The sequence below is a fragment of the Pungitius pungitius genome, chromosome 4 (assembly GCF_949316345.1).
Source record: "Pungitius pungitius chromosome 4, fPunPun2.1, whole genome shotgun sequence".
NCBI lineage: Eukaryota > Metazoa > Chordata > Actinopteri > Perciformes > Gasterosteidae > Pungitius > Pungitius pungitius.
Window position 1 is genome coordinate 22835319 of NC_084903.1, and position 18342 is coordinate 22853660.

Here is an 18342-nt window from a genome sequence, read left to right on the forward strand (position 1 = left end):
TGGTACGTTTGGCTCAGGGCCATCATCTCAGACGCTGAAGGGATGATTGTGGCGAAAAGAAGAACCCGCGGCACGCACTTACAATCAGGCTCTCCGTTTTTAACCCTGAAGTTTTTAACCCTGAAATACCAACACCTCACCATGATGGCGTGGGGCAGGTAGCCATTGGTCTGCGTCTGCAGCCCCACCGTGTTGAGCTCGGCGGAGACGTAGCGCTCCGGGCTGGGCTTGTCCAGCGTGGCGCGGCGGATCTTGCTCAGCTTGGTGGCGACGAAGAAGGGCAGAACACTCTAGCGGAGGGGAAGGCAACACGGGTGAGCGCCGCGACTCAAGTTGTTCTCGAGGGAAGTTCATACGAGTCGAAAATTCACCTGATGATGATGCCTTTGCTTTTGTACTCCGCTTGCAGGCCTCGCGAAAAGAAGTCCACGAATGCCTGCGTTAAACAAAAGCAGGTTGTTAAGACGAAAAAGAATAAAAATAGCACCTTTGCTATTCTCAATGGAAACGAGGACGCATGAAGTACAAAATCCGTGGTGCAAAAGTTGAAGTAAGAGACAATGCGGGCAGGAGCAATTCAAGTACAATGGGCTTTCACAATGTTAATGACAGATGTAATGAACTGAGACGATCGTTAAATTGAGCATTAAAAGGAAGATTCACCCATAATGGGTTTTGGATGCACTTTTTTTTTTACTCGCATTACTGACACTGGAAAAAATGGTTTTAAACTTCAACCCAGAGTAAAACAGCAATTTCTGTATCAGGGAAGAACGGAAGTTCAAAGAGATATTCTTCAAATCCCAGCCCTTTATTCAACATCAACAGATTACCCAGAAGTCATCTGTGCACATCTTCATTTAACTGCATGTTTTTATTGTTTGTGTAGAATAAACTATACTTCTATATACCGACTATAATTGGCGGAGATGATTCAGAAGTGTTTATTAGTCTCCAAGTTCATGCTACTGAGGCGCCCCCCCCCCCCCCCGCCCACTCAACAGGCCGCCACGCGAGCAGATCTAAAAAAAAAAAAAAAAAAACGGTATGTTTCTTCTCACTCGAGATGCTTTTGTTGCGAATGGTTGCTATGATACGGTTGCTCCGGATACAGGGTAAGGCCGGTGACTTGACTGAGAGCGAGAGAACACCTGGCTCCTTGTAGCCAACATGTAGGATGCAAAGGTTGGTCTCTAAAGTACACCCCCCCCCCCCCAGAGAATCGATTGACGTGGCGTCATATCCACCATCTGAACGTGTTTCATTAAAGACTCGCCCGCCGACGCCGCGGGTACTGCAGCTGCCCTCGTGGATTGGCTCTGCCGAATGCACATCCAGAGCCCGGAATGGATTCGTCCTGGGGGAGCGCGGCGCGAGGCGGGCATGCGTTTATAGGCAGCGCATCGGGGAGGGGGGGGGGGGAAAGGTCACACGCCGTCTACTGCAATTTAACCTTGGAGGCGGAGTAGACGGTGAGCAGAGGAACGGGGTACATCCCGCTGGCAGACGAGATGTTCAGGATGGCCCCCTTCTTCCTGCAGACATGAATCAAGAGCATCACAAAAATAAGAGCATGAGAGGCAGAGGGGAAGCAGGTAGCTAAAGACCAGATCAAAAGGAAACCGTTTTGATCGATATTTAAAAACGTTTGGTTTCTTCGATATTTAATCCAAGCGAGGAGGTGGATGATGTTCAAAAATGAGGTTTGTATAAATCCGCTTTAATGCGGATATCAAAATTGAATAAGCTCTTATCACGGCCCGATACCCCAAAATGCAGATTATGGCGTATGAAATATGGAAGAAGCTCTTCCACTTATTAAACCCTTGATTGTACTACGTGAAGGTCAAATAGAACGTTTTCAGTGAAAATCTGATAATATATCACATTTACTTTGTTGTCAACTGATGCTTTATACGCCGCTATAAATGGTGCTGAAGTTCAAGTCAATGTCACAATAAAACATTTCTATCAAAATACAGCGAACGTACCTCTTAAATGATGAATATTTCTAAAACGATACTGCACACATACAGATATTTAGTTTTGATCTGTATCCGTTTTACACATTTTGGGGGTTTTTCCCCCCCACAAATCACTTGGTGCAAACTCACCTCTCCACCATTCGAGGTAAAACCAGACGCGTCATCTGGGGGGAGAGAGAGAGAGAGAAACGGGACGTGTGAGAAACAGAGTGGCGGCTTCGACAGACAACAGAACATAAAAAGTTAACTGTGTGTGTGTGTGTGTGTATCTGCTTTGTGCGTCGAGGGACGAAGCAACAATAACGACGGCAGAGGGAGTATTTAAGAGATATCAAACGGCACAAATGAAGAGCAAAGACACAAAAAGAAAGAGAGAGAGAGAGAGAGAGAGAAAGTGGGCGGAGCTGCAGCTGTTGCCGGGGGGAACGGCCGCACGCGGAGCAGAGACCTGCTTTGCTCGGTGTCCTTCTGCTGAGTCTTTGTTTTCGGGGTTTTTTTGTGTTTTTTTTATTGACGGGGGCTCCTTGCCGGTGGGTCTCGGAGCACCTCGGCCACCGGGATCCACTTAACTAACGGGAGGCGGGCCGCGAGCGGACCGAGGCACTCAATCACCGCCACAGCGAGGACATTTTTCACTTCTGCATCCTTCAGCTGCTGCGTGCCGCTAAGACGCCGCCATGTGTGTGCGTCTTAGCGAAGGGGTTGGACGGATGAACGCTTACCTGGCACACGGACGTTACGTTGATGTTGACCATGGTGTCGATGAACTGAAACAAAAACAACAAGGAGCTTTACTGCGGGGGTCTGTGCAGCTTTCTGTTCAAACTGAGCATGTGACGACGCATAGTGGAAAGAATCCATTCTTATGATCAAAATCAGACGCCAATAAAAAACAATCATGTCATACATCAATTGATTAATTAATTAATTAAACTTACCGTGTCAAGGCTCGGGACGTTGAGGAAGAACTCGGGGTAAGAATAGGATATTCCAACATTGTTCACTGTTGACAGGGGAAAAGAAATAAACAGAACAGCAAGTACTGCATGATGTTCAACTGATTAAAAAGGGAAGCAATTCTGCAACGTGGAGTTCCGCCTTCCATCTTAGGAGGGCAGCAAAGGGCTGAGGAAGCGGGGATACCTCTGTGCTCACATGGAAACAAAGCTACAACATAGTGGATTCATCTGCCCCCCCCCCCCCCCCCCACCAAAGGCTGTACCCCTCCATTCAGACTCATCGCTTACCCAGGACGCCGATCTCCAATCCCACGAGCCCAGCCTCGATCCTGGAGTAGATGTCTGAAGCGCTGAAGTCGGCCGCGATCGTTCTGGTCTCCACTCCGCATTTGCTCGCTGGAAGCAAAAAAAAAAAACAGACAACTTAAATTTTGCATTAAAGGAACATCAGAGAAAGACCCCGAAGATGTCAGCCAACAGCCACGATAGAAAACCGAAGCCCTGCAATAATCCTGCTTCATCAGAAGCTTCACCAAAGAGGTGGCTTTCATTTAATTGGACATATTTCAGCGCCAGCAGGAGGCTTCACCGCCCTGCAGACGCTGGATGAGGGCTCGCTCCAGCAGACCACCTCGCTCACAGGACGGTTTTGGTTGTGATGCCTCTGCTATGCGTCATCCTCGCTCCGCATTCACTGTCGAGGACTTTGCAGTATTTCGCTCTTCTTTTTGTTGTTGTTGTCATCTGCATTAATACTGCAACTTAAAAACAAACACAAACAAATACATTCAATTGATGTCGCAGAACTCACAGATGGCCTTGGAAACGTCATCCAGCTTCTCCTGAGAGCGGCTGATCAGTACGATGGAGAAGCCTCGGCGGGCGAGCTGCAAACACAAAAACGCATGTCAACACACACACACACACACACACACACACGTGTACTTTAATTACTTCAGTATTGATCTCCTTTTTCAAAAGCCAAAAGGAGTTTATTTGGCTTTTCGTCTGGAGCTTCTGTGTGTAAACTTCACCACCAACAGAAGGCCAATGGTACGAGAAGCGGGTCCAACGAGCTGCTGATAACCGCTCCGTTTGAAAGTAATCATTTATTTTGTGGCCCTCGGATGTTGTCGTCTGGAGTCTGAAGGTCTGGGACAGGGTTCATGGAATCTCACCTCCTCAGCGTAGGCTTTCCCAATCCCGTCCGTGGCCCCCGTCACAACTAAAAGGGGACAGACAGAGACGCGGTGAGAAGGACAACGTGTTCCAAACCAAGCATGAGAACACAGATACTGAAAAGCAGACTGTGGAAAAGGTAAAAGGAAGACACGTTATCTTTGAACACTTCATCGTATTGAGTATGCAGACGTCGTAACCCCCCCCCCCCCCCCACACACACACACCTTTTTTTTGTAAAACTATGGGCATTCATATACTGCTAACCTCCCCCCTCCAGGAACCACATAAGTGAAAGGAAAAAGGATGTCAGAGCACCAACGATGGCACAGAAAGAAGGACTTCCAGTGGTGAAGGAGTCACTGCAGGTTGCCCACGCACACAGAGAGCAGCCGAGGGGAATAAAACAAGGACAAATGGGGGACTGGTGGGGGGACTGGTGGGGGGGGGCACAGATGCCCTAGATCTGCCAGGCACAAATGCCAGCGGAGGCCTATTGTTGGCCAATCGCAATCCATCAGGAGGAACTATTCATCACACCTGTCGCTGGATGCAACAAAAAGAAGAAAAACATAAAAGGGAGGGGGGGGCAGGTTGTTACAACCCCCCCACACTTAAAGAACTCCACCCGTCTGGTCCCTGTGTGTTCTTCTCCTGCATCTCGATGTGTTGCATTTGTTGCCTTAGTGATGAACGTGTAAACGTCAGGTCTGTCAGCGGTGGATCGCGGTACTGTGAGGAATAAAAAGCCTCCCCGATGTATAAACCAACACAACAAAGGAAATAGAGCCGAATTACAAGCCAATTACAGGGGTTGCGTTCCTTGGACAGATGTGATTGGCCGGGGGAGCGTCGGCTGAAGCGAGCCGGGTGCATTTTCATCACTGCGTCGCCGTCAAAGCAGAAACGAGCGAGAAGGACTCGTCATTTTATCCTCCCTTCGTGTTGTTTGTGCGCTTTTGGTCTAAGACACAGAATCCGATTGTCCCTGCAGAGAGGTTTGTTTTTAAAGGAAAACATTTTGCTCTTTTGAGAATACTTTTAAATCCTTCCCTCACCCATGTCCCCTTTTTTGCAGGGAGGAGAGGAAAAACATAAACACAGGGATCCTGGGGGCAACTAAAAATAGCCCAGAAGAGGAGTAGGAGGAGGAGGGGGGGGGGCTGAGCGATGCCGGGTCTGCAGGCACGATGGGGAGGGAAACGTAGGCCGGGGCTATTTATAGAGAATGTACCTTTTTCCAGCAGGAAAAAGAAATAAGGAAGAAGAAAAAAAAAGCAATAAACAGACAGACAAATAAAGCCTTTATGTCTGAGCCCATGTTCCCTTCAGTCCTATTTTAGGAGGCGCCGTGCTCTGCTGAATGTAGGTTACACCGGCGAGCTGCAATAACAAGGCTTTTGGGGAGGGGGGGGGGGGGGGGGGGCGATATTTCATGGTGAAAATAATTGAAGGACTGGGAGTAGATGGTCTCTGTCTGCACCCTTCAAATAAAAGCAGAAGTTCTGCCCGGCTTCTAGAACCCGATGGCGGCGCGCTACAAACGTCACAGTTTCATTTTATGACAACGATAATTATCATGGTTAATCCATGAGGATGTGGGTGAGACATTGAAAGAGACACAATGAGACATTTCCTATTTGCAGACGTTGTATTGTCTGAAGAAATAGAAATAATTAAGGCATTGTATATAGGGAGATGCTATTCATTCCTTACACCAGTGCCTTGTTGTACTGCTACATCTCTCACCCACCTCCCCCCCCCTCCCCCTCCGAGGCATCTCATTCATGAATAGCTCCGGCCTTCTTACGTAACCGGGTCGTCCTCTCAATCAAGTCCACTTCATTGAAGACCAACGTGGTGAATGAGGGCCGATGCCGACGGGCTCCGATCTCCTGAATCACTGCGCATGTGGGGCTCAATCCAAAAATAATCACCCTCCCCCTCCCTACCACCCCCCCAAAAAAAACAAAAAAACAGACGCTGATGCATTTTTTTCAGCTGCATACAGAAAAAAAAAAAAGATCAAAAGGCAACTTTCCTGCACGCATCCACCAAACATTTGGATTTCTCCGGCAGACGGATGAGCACACAGTGGGAAATGATGATGCAATATCCCTAATAACTATTCGATGTTAAACGACTCTCCCTACTTCTTTTCAAATAAACACACGAGGTCAAAGCGACGCCAGCGGCCTCGTCTGACAGATGGAGAGCGTTGGGTCTCTTTAGATAATCCCCTCGAGCCGTAATCCCCATGACGACATTTACTAGTTTACACCGGGGGGGGGAGGGGGGGGTAGGGTTGGGTATCGAGAATCGAGAATCGAATGGAATCGGAACTAGCTTTGCAATTTACCCGGTATCATTCAAAAGTTTAAAATTCGATTCCTTGTTTCGATTCTCAGTACGCCGGCGCCGACCGGAAATAGAAACCGCTGAACACCAACGAAGAAGCGTCCACCGGAAGTGTTGGCGTAACAGCGCGATCGAACATGTGTAGCGTGCGTCGGCGGTCCAAAGTGTAGTGACACTTTTCGAAACAAACCGAAAACTTGGCAAAAAACTCCCGGTTGTTGTGAAGTTGTGACGCATCAGACCAGTGCGCGCGGTGGTGCCGGGTGGCCCGAGCGGAGCGGTCCTATCTGTTAAAATGAGCAGTGAGGCTGGCGCTGCAAAGAAAAAAAAAGGTTGTACTAGCACTCCCCGCGTCGACCGCCAGCAGCCCCCCCGTCAGCGAAAGTGTCCCTGATTTGAGGTTGGGAGAGTTGCGCGCCCCCCCCCCCCCCCTCCGTGTGCCCCGTGTTTGACGCGCTGCCTCTTCCTCTGATTCCAAGGGTTCGTCCATCAGTGGGAGCAAGGTAACGTTTAAGTACCTGCAGTATCACACACTCACGTGTAAATGTGTTTTTGTGAGGTTTCAAAAATAAAGAAAGTGAAAGTGTACCCCTGTAATTTATAATGTTTATACAATATTCAAGTTCATAGTTTGATATTCATATTGCAGTTGAAAACAGCCCTGTTAGAAATTCATAGTAAAGTTAATAAAAAGTTCATAGAATTAACATTGATGGAGAAGGTCAGACTATTTCCTTCAGAAAGACCCTTGGTTAGCTAGCTCATTTAAAATATCTTAAACTTAAACTTTTTTGACCCTGCCTCTTAAAAGAATCGGAATCGAGAATCGCTGGGAACCGGAATCGAAACAAGGAATCGGTATCGGAATCGGAATCGCTCAAATTCAAACGATACCCAACCCTAGGGGGGGGGGGGGGGCTGATCATTCGCCCCTTCGCTCTCTGGGATCCAAGTTCGACAAGATACGTGTGTGTGTGTGTGTGTGTGTGTGTGCTGAAGCTAAAGTCTGAAGTCTGCGATGACACATCACTATCTTTCGCATTTTGATAATCAGAAACTTTTAATATTAAAAATGATAATCAGAAAATAAAAGAAACAGAGTCACTGTTTTTTTGGTCATCCTACAGGACCATTTGTAGACAGAATGTATGGATATGAATCTTATTTTAAAAAAAAGGAGGTATTACTTGCGGTCACTACAAAGTGCTACATGCACCACATACATGTTACATGTTACACTGCGTAGGTGACTGGGATGATTATCTGCACTTCTTTGCTCATGCTGACCTTATGACCCTGTGTGGTGCAGGGGCTGGAGGGGGGGGGGGTGACGACGTTCGCCAGATCAGAAACAAAAAACTGTATTATGAAGGAACAGAAGGAGACCACTGTGCCACTGTGTTCACCATGACACTACCCGCTTTGTGTTGCCAACGCTGTGTGTATATACATATAAATGACATTGTCTCAGCGTTAGACAATAACTCCCGGTATCCTTTCCATAAAACCGCACTCAGCTGCTCACCTGCCCATTGTCCCAGTTTGGTGGGTGACACGAGGCGTCCGTTGCCCAGGCCCCACACCCTGATGCCGGACAGGAGGCGGCACACCGAGCACACGGACAGCCAGGCCGCCGTCACAGCGCCGAGCCACAGGAGCGGCGTCTCCGCGGCGCGCAGCGCTTCATCTGCGGCGGACCACATGCCTTCAGACCCCCGGGTGCTCCTGCCGACGGTGGGAGACGTCTGGCTACGGCTGAAGAACGAATGCGAAAAATAAACGACTCGATCAAAGTGCAAGACGCGCGCGACGAGAGAGGAGCGGCTCGGGACGCTACTTCCGCGTTAAGACGCTTCGGCATCAGCGCGCGTGCCCGTTTTCTTCTTCTCCTGCAGGTTTAGAGTCGAAGGCGCTTTACTGCCACCTGGTGGTTTAACTCAGACCTGCCGGTCAAATATATATATATATATATATACTGTGTATATATATATATATATATATATATATATATATATATATATATATATATATATATATATACCGGGAGTTATATATATATATATATACAGTATATATATATATATATATATATATCACCTGTTCCAACTGGGGATGGAACCGTGATCAAGCGCAGACAGGTAGACATACTCCTTGAATGCATGCATCCTGAAATGTTCAGTAAAGGTTTATTTTAAATGTAAATGTGTTTATTTTGTTTTTAACAGACAGTTTGATATTTTTTATCTTGCATGTGTTTTCTGTATTGTGTGGTTTTTACTCATCCTATTTTTGAGGACTTTATCATATTCAAAAACTCTTGAATTTATGCACGCGCTTCAGAATTGCAAAAAATTTAGATATTCTTGTGGTCCCGCAATAAGGGGATATAAAAAAGTGCTCGCTAGCGCGTCCGTAAGTGCTCCCTCTGGGGAAATAGTTTCCTACTTTTACCGATTGACTTGAACTTTTGCACACAGGTGCTCTTGGATGTGCTCTACAAAAAGGTCAATCATGGTATCATCGCAGCTTTAATCTTCTTTTCTTTTCTTTGACACTTATATTAATTGAATACTTAATCCCTTTTGATTGGGACTCGTTGGAGGGTTCATTTATTTGTGCAGTTAAGTCAATAAATAATTGTCTGTGTTGTTTTCTGGCTAAAGTTTATTCTCGCTCTTGTGCATAGAATATTACCTGTTCAATATTTTTTCAAAATTACTTTTTTCTTCTAAATGTGTAGGTAGGCCTGTCTTATTTATAATAAAACATTTACAAAAACACTCATTGCTTCTGTTTCACAGTGGGGTTTTACAGGGATGTTTGAAGCTGTTCAACAGTACAAACCCAACATTTTGTTTCTTTGTATGGCTTAAATGCATCTGTTTATCTCTGTATTAGTTGTATAAGTTATAAAAGCTAATAATAATAATATAACTTCATATACAGACACACACGCAGGGAGAACACAACTCAGCCAAGTGGAGCAAACATCAGTGGTCCACAATGTGAGAGCGAGCGTTACATAACAGCAGTGCATCTAAATATAGAAAATTCCGCAGAAATTTGATGTCACACTATACAGATAATTGCAGTATATTTATAGTTATGATCCTGGATTGCCTGTACACATCATATTGCAAAGCAGTTAGCTAAACGATTGTATTGAAATGCCACAAATATACATCCATTATGCAACATGATTGATGTAGCAATAGTTCCCTAATTGATCCTTCACGCCATGAAACTTGTTTCCAACTTGTTGTTTGCACTTGAATTGGAGCACCGCCACCGAGAGCCATTGGAGGTATCAGTATGCCAAGTCAAGACTTTATCTTTATCTTTAAGTACAGGCCGCAAAGTTCAATGTTTTTTGCAGGAGTTTTTTTTTTTTAACTCCATTCATTCCTTTGGAGCATTTTGGCTCGGATTTGGGGGGGAAACGGTCAGTCATTTTTCTTTTGTTAGAGTCACAGCACACAATTCCCAATGAGTCCGGACATTTGTGACCCATGAATTGTGAGGCATGTGATCGCAATACTGAGGGAGGAGTAATGTGCCAAATGTTTTTGTTCGGAAGGGGAAGGAGAATAAAACGATTAATAATAAGCCCGCCGGATTATGTAGAGTGCGCTCTGCTTCGCAGGTCACACTCCAATAGAAATGCAGCAATGGTAAACAGGGGTCTCAACTGCTGCCTCTAAGCTTCCACAGGAACCTCAATGAAACTGACATTAAAGCGTATTCTAAGACATGAATGGCCCAGCTGCTGATCACTACCACGAGAGGCTGCAGGCGGGCGGGTACAGATGTTCTTTCCCAGAGGGAGTCTAAAACTGTTGCATTGGTCATACAAAGCAGTTTCATCAATACATCTTTTTATTCAAATTAAAACAACTGCTTTTAAAAGGAACATACAAAATCAAAACCGATGTAGACATTTGTATAAACAATATACTTAAAGATTTACTCAAAACAATAAATAAAACAGTTGGATTAATGAATCATACTATTAAAATTAAAACGACTGCATTCAAAAAGATCATGTGACATTAAAAAAATATATCATTATTATATACATATTCATCACTTAAAGCATCAAAGTAGCAGTTAAATCAATAAACCATTCTGTTAAGAGTTGAAACCGCTTTCAAACAGGATCATGTGACAGATGTAGAAATATGTACATACATCTACTTAAAACATTAGATACACATTGCATTTGAATCAATAAATGATTCCGTTAAAATTGAAACAACCCGCTTTCAAAAGGGAGATTCAACAAAGATAAATATACCTTAAATCATTCTATTCCAATTAAAACAACTACATTCAAAGGAACATGTTACATTAAAACAAATCTAGAAATGCATAAATGAATCTAATTTAAAAAAAAGGCAGCTGCCAGTTCTGAATCCATTCACCAAGATCAAACTTTGACTACACATGGTATTTTGTTGGTGAGTGGCCATGGCGTCGGTGGGATAATAAACTCAAAGTTTCCCATTAAAGGCCTGCGATGGTTTAGGTGTCCCCCCCCCCTGGAACCAGGAGCACTGCGTCAGATGGTGATTTATCTTCACGCTTCCTGTACTCCTTCATCCCTCAGTCCCCATATTGGCCTTATATGGTCACAGCGTCATTTCCTGCATTGTCACAACATCTGCTCTTTAGAATAAAATACGGGAACACACATCTCACAACTTCCAAAGGTTTTTGCAGAAGAAATTGTGAATGTGAGTAGTAACCTTCGTGTCTGCTGAGGCTTCTCGGTAGATTTTTCAAGTCACACAATCCCGCTGTAGTCCAGACATCGTCACCTGTTGAGAACAAAAGGCAACGAAAGCAGTTTGTCGTTTGAAGCAAATCTTTCAGCTGCGGCAGCGGTCTTCCATTATTTTATCACCTCCAGTTTTGAGAAATGTTTTATTTTTTATATATATCATCATCGTCAGAGAAAAATAGAAAGGGACTGATGCAGTGCACTTGACCTTCGTAACTTAACACTGTCAGCTAGCATGTGCTAGAAGACGACCGAGTGTGTTCACACGCGCCCTCTTCAGGGAGGCAGAGGTACTGCCCCACGCTGCAGTAAAATAGCTGTGAGGGAGGGTGCCGCTCTAGCTGCCTCCCATCCTGCTTTTTCACTGTGGCCTTATGTCAGATCAGCAAGACTAATATGTAATAATAATAGTGTGCGAAAAAAAAAAGAAAAAATGAGCAGCTCGATCCGGTTTGTGAGGGATTGCGCAATCCGAGAGGCGGCTCCCTTTTTGCGTCTTTCCCTGTATCTGAACAGGAAAATGCACAAATTCAGCGAGATTGACTATTAAAAATCACTGGAGTGATTGAAATCTAATAATCACATTTCCATCAGTGGAAAATATTTATTTGTTATTCTGCATCGTCGATATGTCAGTTCGAACCTCTGACCTCTGTGTAGGATTTGGGTTTTATCCCCAAAACCACAACGGGCACTGGCTTAGAGATTTGGCGAGGAAGAGGAGGCATACTTTTCCAACATGTACATTGGCTCCGTCACACGCAGCCAACACTGCAACACCGATGCTGTGAATTCTGAACCAAATTGATGCGCCTCAGCTAGATAAAACTATTGGAGACTTTAATTGGCCCGTCAAATGCCCCATTAAATGAACAGAGGTCCGACTCATGCTGCTGCGCGGGGCTCTTGACGGGGCCCCACCTGACGCGCACGATCGTTAGCAGCATGCGGATTTGGTGCGTGTGACTGTTGTGGAGCTCCCATACTGTGCCGAAACAGATGCTCCAGGATCACAATCTGTTCAACTGTGGAGTTATTGCAAACCTCCTCAGCTCCAGCACAAGTGCAGCAGGAGCAAAGACAAAATAAAAATCCTTCATTCTCACTTCAATCCAACGAAGACAAATATAAAACTACGAAGCATTTACCTGTGATAGCGTTCAGAGTTCAGGACTGAGGAGACGCAGCTCGCAGAGTTTAAAATGAAGACAAACTGTTCTTTTGGGATTTTACAGGATAATAGCAGTTGTTGTGCATCTATTCTGCGTCCGTCAGATTCAGAGTCACAAGCTTTTATTGTTGTTTGTATCCACGTGTTGTTTTTACTGCGCGGTCCCAAATGCATGCTGCGGTTTACAAGTGTCTTCATATAAAGTGGTTATTCACTTAGCTACATTGTGCAAAGATCTTCAGGGAGACATGATAGAGGGTTTCACACTGCTTTTATTACAACACTGCGGAATCGAAATGGTTAGAGCGTCATACATATTGAAATAAAATACATACATACAGCATATAATGGAATCCATTCATAATCAGAGCAAATGCGGTGAATACGTTGCCACATTAATCCATTCAAGGGTATGGTTATAGATAATTTAAACCTTTTTTTTTTAATATGATCGGGTCTATAGACATTATGACATATTTGAAAGAATGTACATTAGAAAAATTAAGACTGAATGATGAAATTATATAAATTGAATTTTAACAGAAAGGAAGCGATGAAAGAATAGAAGAATGTTCAAGTATGTGATAACTTATACATACTCACACATACATTTCATCATGTAAAGACCAACCACAGATCAATTATTCCAGTTGAGTCCACTTTTTGATGATTATTATTGGAGCCTTAATAATTAACCTGTACGTATTTCCTTTTGAGAGTTGAATATTTACCGATTTTCAGAGTCAAATCTCTGGCTAACTGGTTTTCTGGATACAACGCCTGATGATTCTAACTGGTCCGCGTCGTGGACAAGTCGCAGCAGAAGGTGTGTGTGTGTGTGTGTGTGTGTGTGTGTGTGCTCAGCGATGTTTGCACATCAATGGGTAAGTGAAGGTTTTGCACGTGGAGGACATCTTTTATGTCATCTCATTTCAGTGTTTTATAGATAAACTAACACAAAGTTTAAGAGGAAGTAAGAGGTAAATCTTAACCCATTACAGAAAAAATGAAATGCTGAGGAGGAATGTGAATGACACGTAATATGATGTCAGCCAAAGAAAAACATACTCATCTTTACCCTGTCTGTGTATCATTTCAAGTATTTATTTATTCTAAAATACTACACCAAATGCTCTTCTTTTTGTTTAACCCTTCAGCCACCGAGTCTCCCAACCAGCTTGTGTGCTTAAAAGAAACGATGAGGGGAAATGCAAGGTAAATGCACGATTCATGGGAATAGCCCAGAATGTACAAAGTGAGGGAGACAAGATAGAATCCCAAATAAACCCCCCCCGGGTGTAAGCCCCTTCACACCGCTCAGACCTCCTGCTCAGACACGCCGCGTCACTCGCCACGTTCACAGCTTTCCCTTAAAAGCCATCTTTGAATCTGCATCTGACCTGCGGTGCTGAGTATTTCCAATAAGATGAAGACGCCGTGTTTTTTGTTACACAGATGCAGACATTGTGTTTGCTGACTTGACTTTGACACTCCTCCCACTCTCTCTGTGGGTCTGCACCTGCTGACCTCACCGTGGCTCAGTCACTGCTGCTGTCTCCCATCGCAGTGTGTTTGTGTGTGTGTGTGTGTGTGTGTGTGTGTGTGTGTGTGTGTGTGTGTGTGTGTGTGATGTGGAGAACCTGAGTTTGAAAGGCATAAAACACAAAGAACAACAACAAAAAAAAGATTAGATGAGAAGAAGCAAATATATCACGATTGAGAAGGAAAAGCGAACATAAAGGGAAATGTAACACGGAATGCAGAAGACAACACGCGAAACATTAATAACATCCGTGTTTTGAATTATGTTCTGCGAGAGCTCCGATCCAAAAATTCAAAATATTTTACCTAAAGGTTTCTGCTTAACAATATTCCCTGTGGATCATTTTCTACTCTGAAGATTTATAGTGTTTCAACCCCCCAAAATAACCGTAACAAGGCAGAGGACAAATCTTAATATCAAACATAATGGTCGACAAAAAAAAACAATAGTTTTCTTTTATATGATGATACATTTCTGCAATGTGATGGATGAAAATCCTCCACATCTGTTTCTCTGTCAAACATGTTTATTTATAGCACAACAGCAACCAACAATTTGGGGGGGGGGGGGGGGGGGGGGGGGGCACTCCTTGCTCCTGTAGTTCCAACCTTGGGGGAGTCCACCGGGTCGATGACCTCCAGGTCAAGCGACGTTCACGTCCTCCACGAATGCTTTTTGGGGTAAGGGCTTCCCAGAGTCATGTATGCACAGCAAGCCCAGACCGCAAAAAGATTCGTGACGGACAACAGTCCACGGCTCCATCCGAGAGAGGGGGGTGCGAGGGGGGGGGGGGGGGGCACTATCAACGCCTCCACGTTGCATTAATAGTAAAGTTTCCGTTTACTTGCAAAGGGTTAATTTGGCCCCGAACCACCAGCTGCTGAAGGAAAGTGGGGCCCCACCCTCGCTCCGCTCTCATTGGGCCCGTCCAGCAGCCCTTTTCTCATTCGTGGACGCTTCTCCCAGCCGGTCACGATTCCCCCCCCCCCCCCCACCCACCCTCCCTAACCCCCCCTATCTGTCTCGAGCGCACCGGAGCCAGACGCCACTGACGCAGCACGCGCCTTACTCACTTTTAGCAGTCACGACTCGAGACTCTTCGTGCACAAAAAAGAGGGTGTGGGGGGGGGGGACAACAGCTTGCAAACAAGGACGGGATTGTAACGGCACGGCCGAGTGACTAAGCCCCCCCCGGTGGAGCTGTTTGGCGCGTTCACAAATTGAGACAGCGCGCATTAATCATAATTCACGTGAACTTCTCAGAACCACAGTGGAAGGATGCCCCCCTTCGCCCCCACCCTTCCCGAGCCGAGTCGGTAAAGCACTTCAGCACCACAAGCCAGAGGACAGCTCCCCCACTCACTCGCAATGATCTTCCAAATAATCCCCCCCCCCCCCCCCGCCCAACCCACCCACCCACGCCGCCCCCTTCCCCTCGAAAAATCAGTTTAATTAGATCACAAAGAACATGCTCAACCAATAACAATAATACTAATGTTTTCAGCTACAGCAAACTGACATCCGCCCTTTTTTAGTCATAGCTGAGGGTGATTCCCGTGTAGCTGCAGACACACAGCGGTTGGATACCCCCCCCCCCCCCCCATAAGCATCCGTGCAGAAATAGCAGAAATCGACTGGAAATAGCCCATGACAACGCGTTTCTCCGCGCGCACACAATCACTGCGCCGCGCGTTGCGGTGCGCGCGAAGAATAATTCCGAAATCACAGAAAGGGAAACAGGTGCAGCCACAACTCACCGTCGTAGCAGCGGAGGTTCCTTTAGAGGGAAAAAAAACACGAAAAGTAGTACCAGGGAAAAGGCAGTTTTCCTCCATGAAACGCGCTTGCGTTGCGCCCGTTCACACTGTGCACACACTGTACTCTTGAATGGTTTGCCTTTTATAGGAGCGATGCCCCCTATCTATTTCTGGATCACGATCCAACCCCGTTTCTATTTTTAGCTCGCGCGTGATGATGATGAAAGAGAAAGAGAGAAAGAGAGAAAGAGAGAGGGAGAGAGAGAGAGAGAAGAAAAAAAGCTTGCAGAGGTTCCTTGGAGGAATTTCGAGCGTGCAGCGTTTGAGAACCTGGCTCGAGCCCCCCCCCCCCCCCCTCCTCTCTCTCTCTCTCTCCCGAACGACGAATGCGCGCGCCCTGCAGCATCTCCTCTGATGCTGCCGTGGAAAAAGTGTGCAGAATTTGGCTAAATTAATTTTGTAGTTGCTGCCGAAGGCATGGTGCCCCCCCCCCCACCCCCCGACCCGTCTTTACGCTCACTCCATCTCCCCCACCCAGTCAAAAGAACAAGACAATCGTGCTCTCACGAAGTTACAATGTAGCTTGTTTATTCTATTCCTATCTCATATATTATTTTAACTTGCGCGGCTTATATTATATATTTTCCCTCTACCCCCCCAAATACCATGGGTAAAATACACTTCCTGCTCTGGGGGGGGGGGGGGGGGGGAGCTACGTCAGCCCTATTGACGTCAGGTGGAGAATCTCCCACTTTGAAGGATGGAAGCAGGAGCCCCGTTGTCCAAAAAAAACTGATAACATCCATGGTCCAATGAAATATCATTGGAAAAAACGTCAGATATGTAAACCCCCCCCCTTTAGAACTGGAGGGGGGGGGGGGGGGGTTATTGTGTGCTGGCTGTGGTCAAACCTCTGTACTATCGGCGTAGCATCTTACACTCGAAATGTAATATAATGGGGAGGGACGCAGGAGTGTGGCCCAGGAGTGTGATGATGCAGAAGGCTCGTTACAGGCTGCCCCCCCCCCCCCCCCACTCCCCCCACTCCCCCCGCACAGGGCAGAATGCTGAAACGCGTAGTAACGGAGCGGCGCTGGGCCGACCGATGATGCTATTTTTAACTCCCTCACTGAACGTGCCCGGCGCTGCGGGTTTCTGTGGTTCAGGGTATAACCCGCTGTACTGTACGGGGAGAGGCGAAACGTAAACACAGTATGGGGGACCATCCCGACCCCCCTGCAACAGCAAAAGTATATAAACCGCCCTCGTCAGATTGTGTTTTCTTTCTCTTTATCAATGTGTCTCTTTAAGAATGAGCCCGCTGTCTCATTCATTAAAGCTGCCACCTGCACGAGGGTTTCCTTGGGATTACGTTTAGATTGTGGTCATTTAAAAAAAAAAGAATTAAATACGGTTTTTTTCTGTTTCATTTTGGCTCATTACAAGTTGAGGAGGGAAAAAAAACATTCTTACTTCCAGGTTATTGTAAAAACCCAAGTATCAAAATTATATGAGGATTCTGCCAATAGATAACCTGTCAACATCCTTCCGTTGTGAGGATGAACTCTATCCTCGCCGATTTCAACCCCCTTGAAAGAAGGTCAAAATTGTTATAATCATCTCAATTAAAAACAGAGAGGACAATATTTACGGAGAGAAGAGGAAACACGTGGTACCCGGTGTGTGGAATCCATGCTCACACGAAAACCATGGATTTCACACAAGAAGAGGAGGGACCAATTTGATATGCCAATATATTTAATACTGGTTTGTGGAATCACGTTAACTTGATATGGTATTTTACTTACAGCTGTACACGCAATCGTGGTAATAGGACAGCGTAATAACAGACGTACGAGGTACAAAGATCAAGCCTGTATGATCAGTGCCGTGGAGAAAGTGGAATTGCTTCGGCGCTGTCCGTGGTGCTGAAGCCACAGTGAAGACTCAGAGACGTTTTACATCAGCAGGGAACCAGGATGCTCCAGGCCCCAGCTGAGGTAACAGTAAAGAGCGAGGGGGGGCAGAAGGGTCTTTTGTGTTAACGACAGTGGAGACTATCGTCCCCACAAGGCCAATACACTTTTATTACTCCGAGAGTAACAAATGGCCATTGAATCCCTGGTGAATGCAGCCTAGCACCAGTTGATGGTCTACGAAGTGTCTGTATATCGTGCAGTATTGTGAGGAATTCTAGCTAAAAAACACAAAGGGCAAATAATGCAGGAAATGGATTTAAATTCCCACACATGTATTGTAATTGGCGTTGGACTTTGGGATCGTTAAATCCTCAATCCCAAACATGCAAATCCAGTTCAGAACTCTTCTGATCTCGCTCCACTCTTTCGGTCTCCGTGTCTCTAAAATAGTCATCTTATTCCACATCGATGGAGGAAATTCACTATGGTTATGCAATATCTGGCAAGGATATTCATTCGTGCAGCTATATTCAGCAGCGCCAGGCCAAATATAGCTGCACAATACGCATTAGCTAAAACGCCAAAGTGGGTTTGTGCATCCAAAGTTTTGCAGCAAAAGCATCTCAACACCGTGTACACTTCTCCCAATCCCCCCTTGACCTGAAATAACCTTTATTCATCATCTGCGACG

General features: G+C 45.7%; 1 protein-coding gene across 1 annotated transcript; it reads right to left on the reverse strand.

Moving 5' to 3' along the window:
- Positions 1–341: 341 nt before the first annotated feature.
- Positions 342–8231, reverse strand: LOC119228980 (very-long-chain 3-oxoacyl-CoA reductase-B). Its single transcript, XM_062561869.1, has 9 exons — positions 8007–8231; positions 4123–4169; positions 3756–3831; positions 3233–3340; positions 2924–2988; positions 2708–2752; positions 2115–2149; positions 1454–1535; positions 342–436 (listed from the first exon to the last, which is right to left on the reverse strand). Exons 1-9 carry the CDS (start codon positions 8182–8184, stop codon positions 368–370), a joined length of 705 nt encoding a protein of 234 aa, XP_062417853.1. The 5' UTR covers positions 8185–8231; the 3' UTR covers positions 342–367.
- Positions 8232–18342: the final 10111 nt, after the last annotated feature.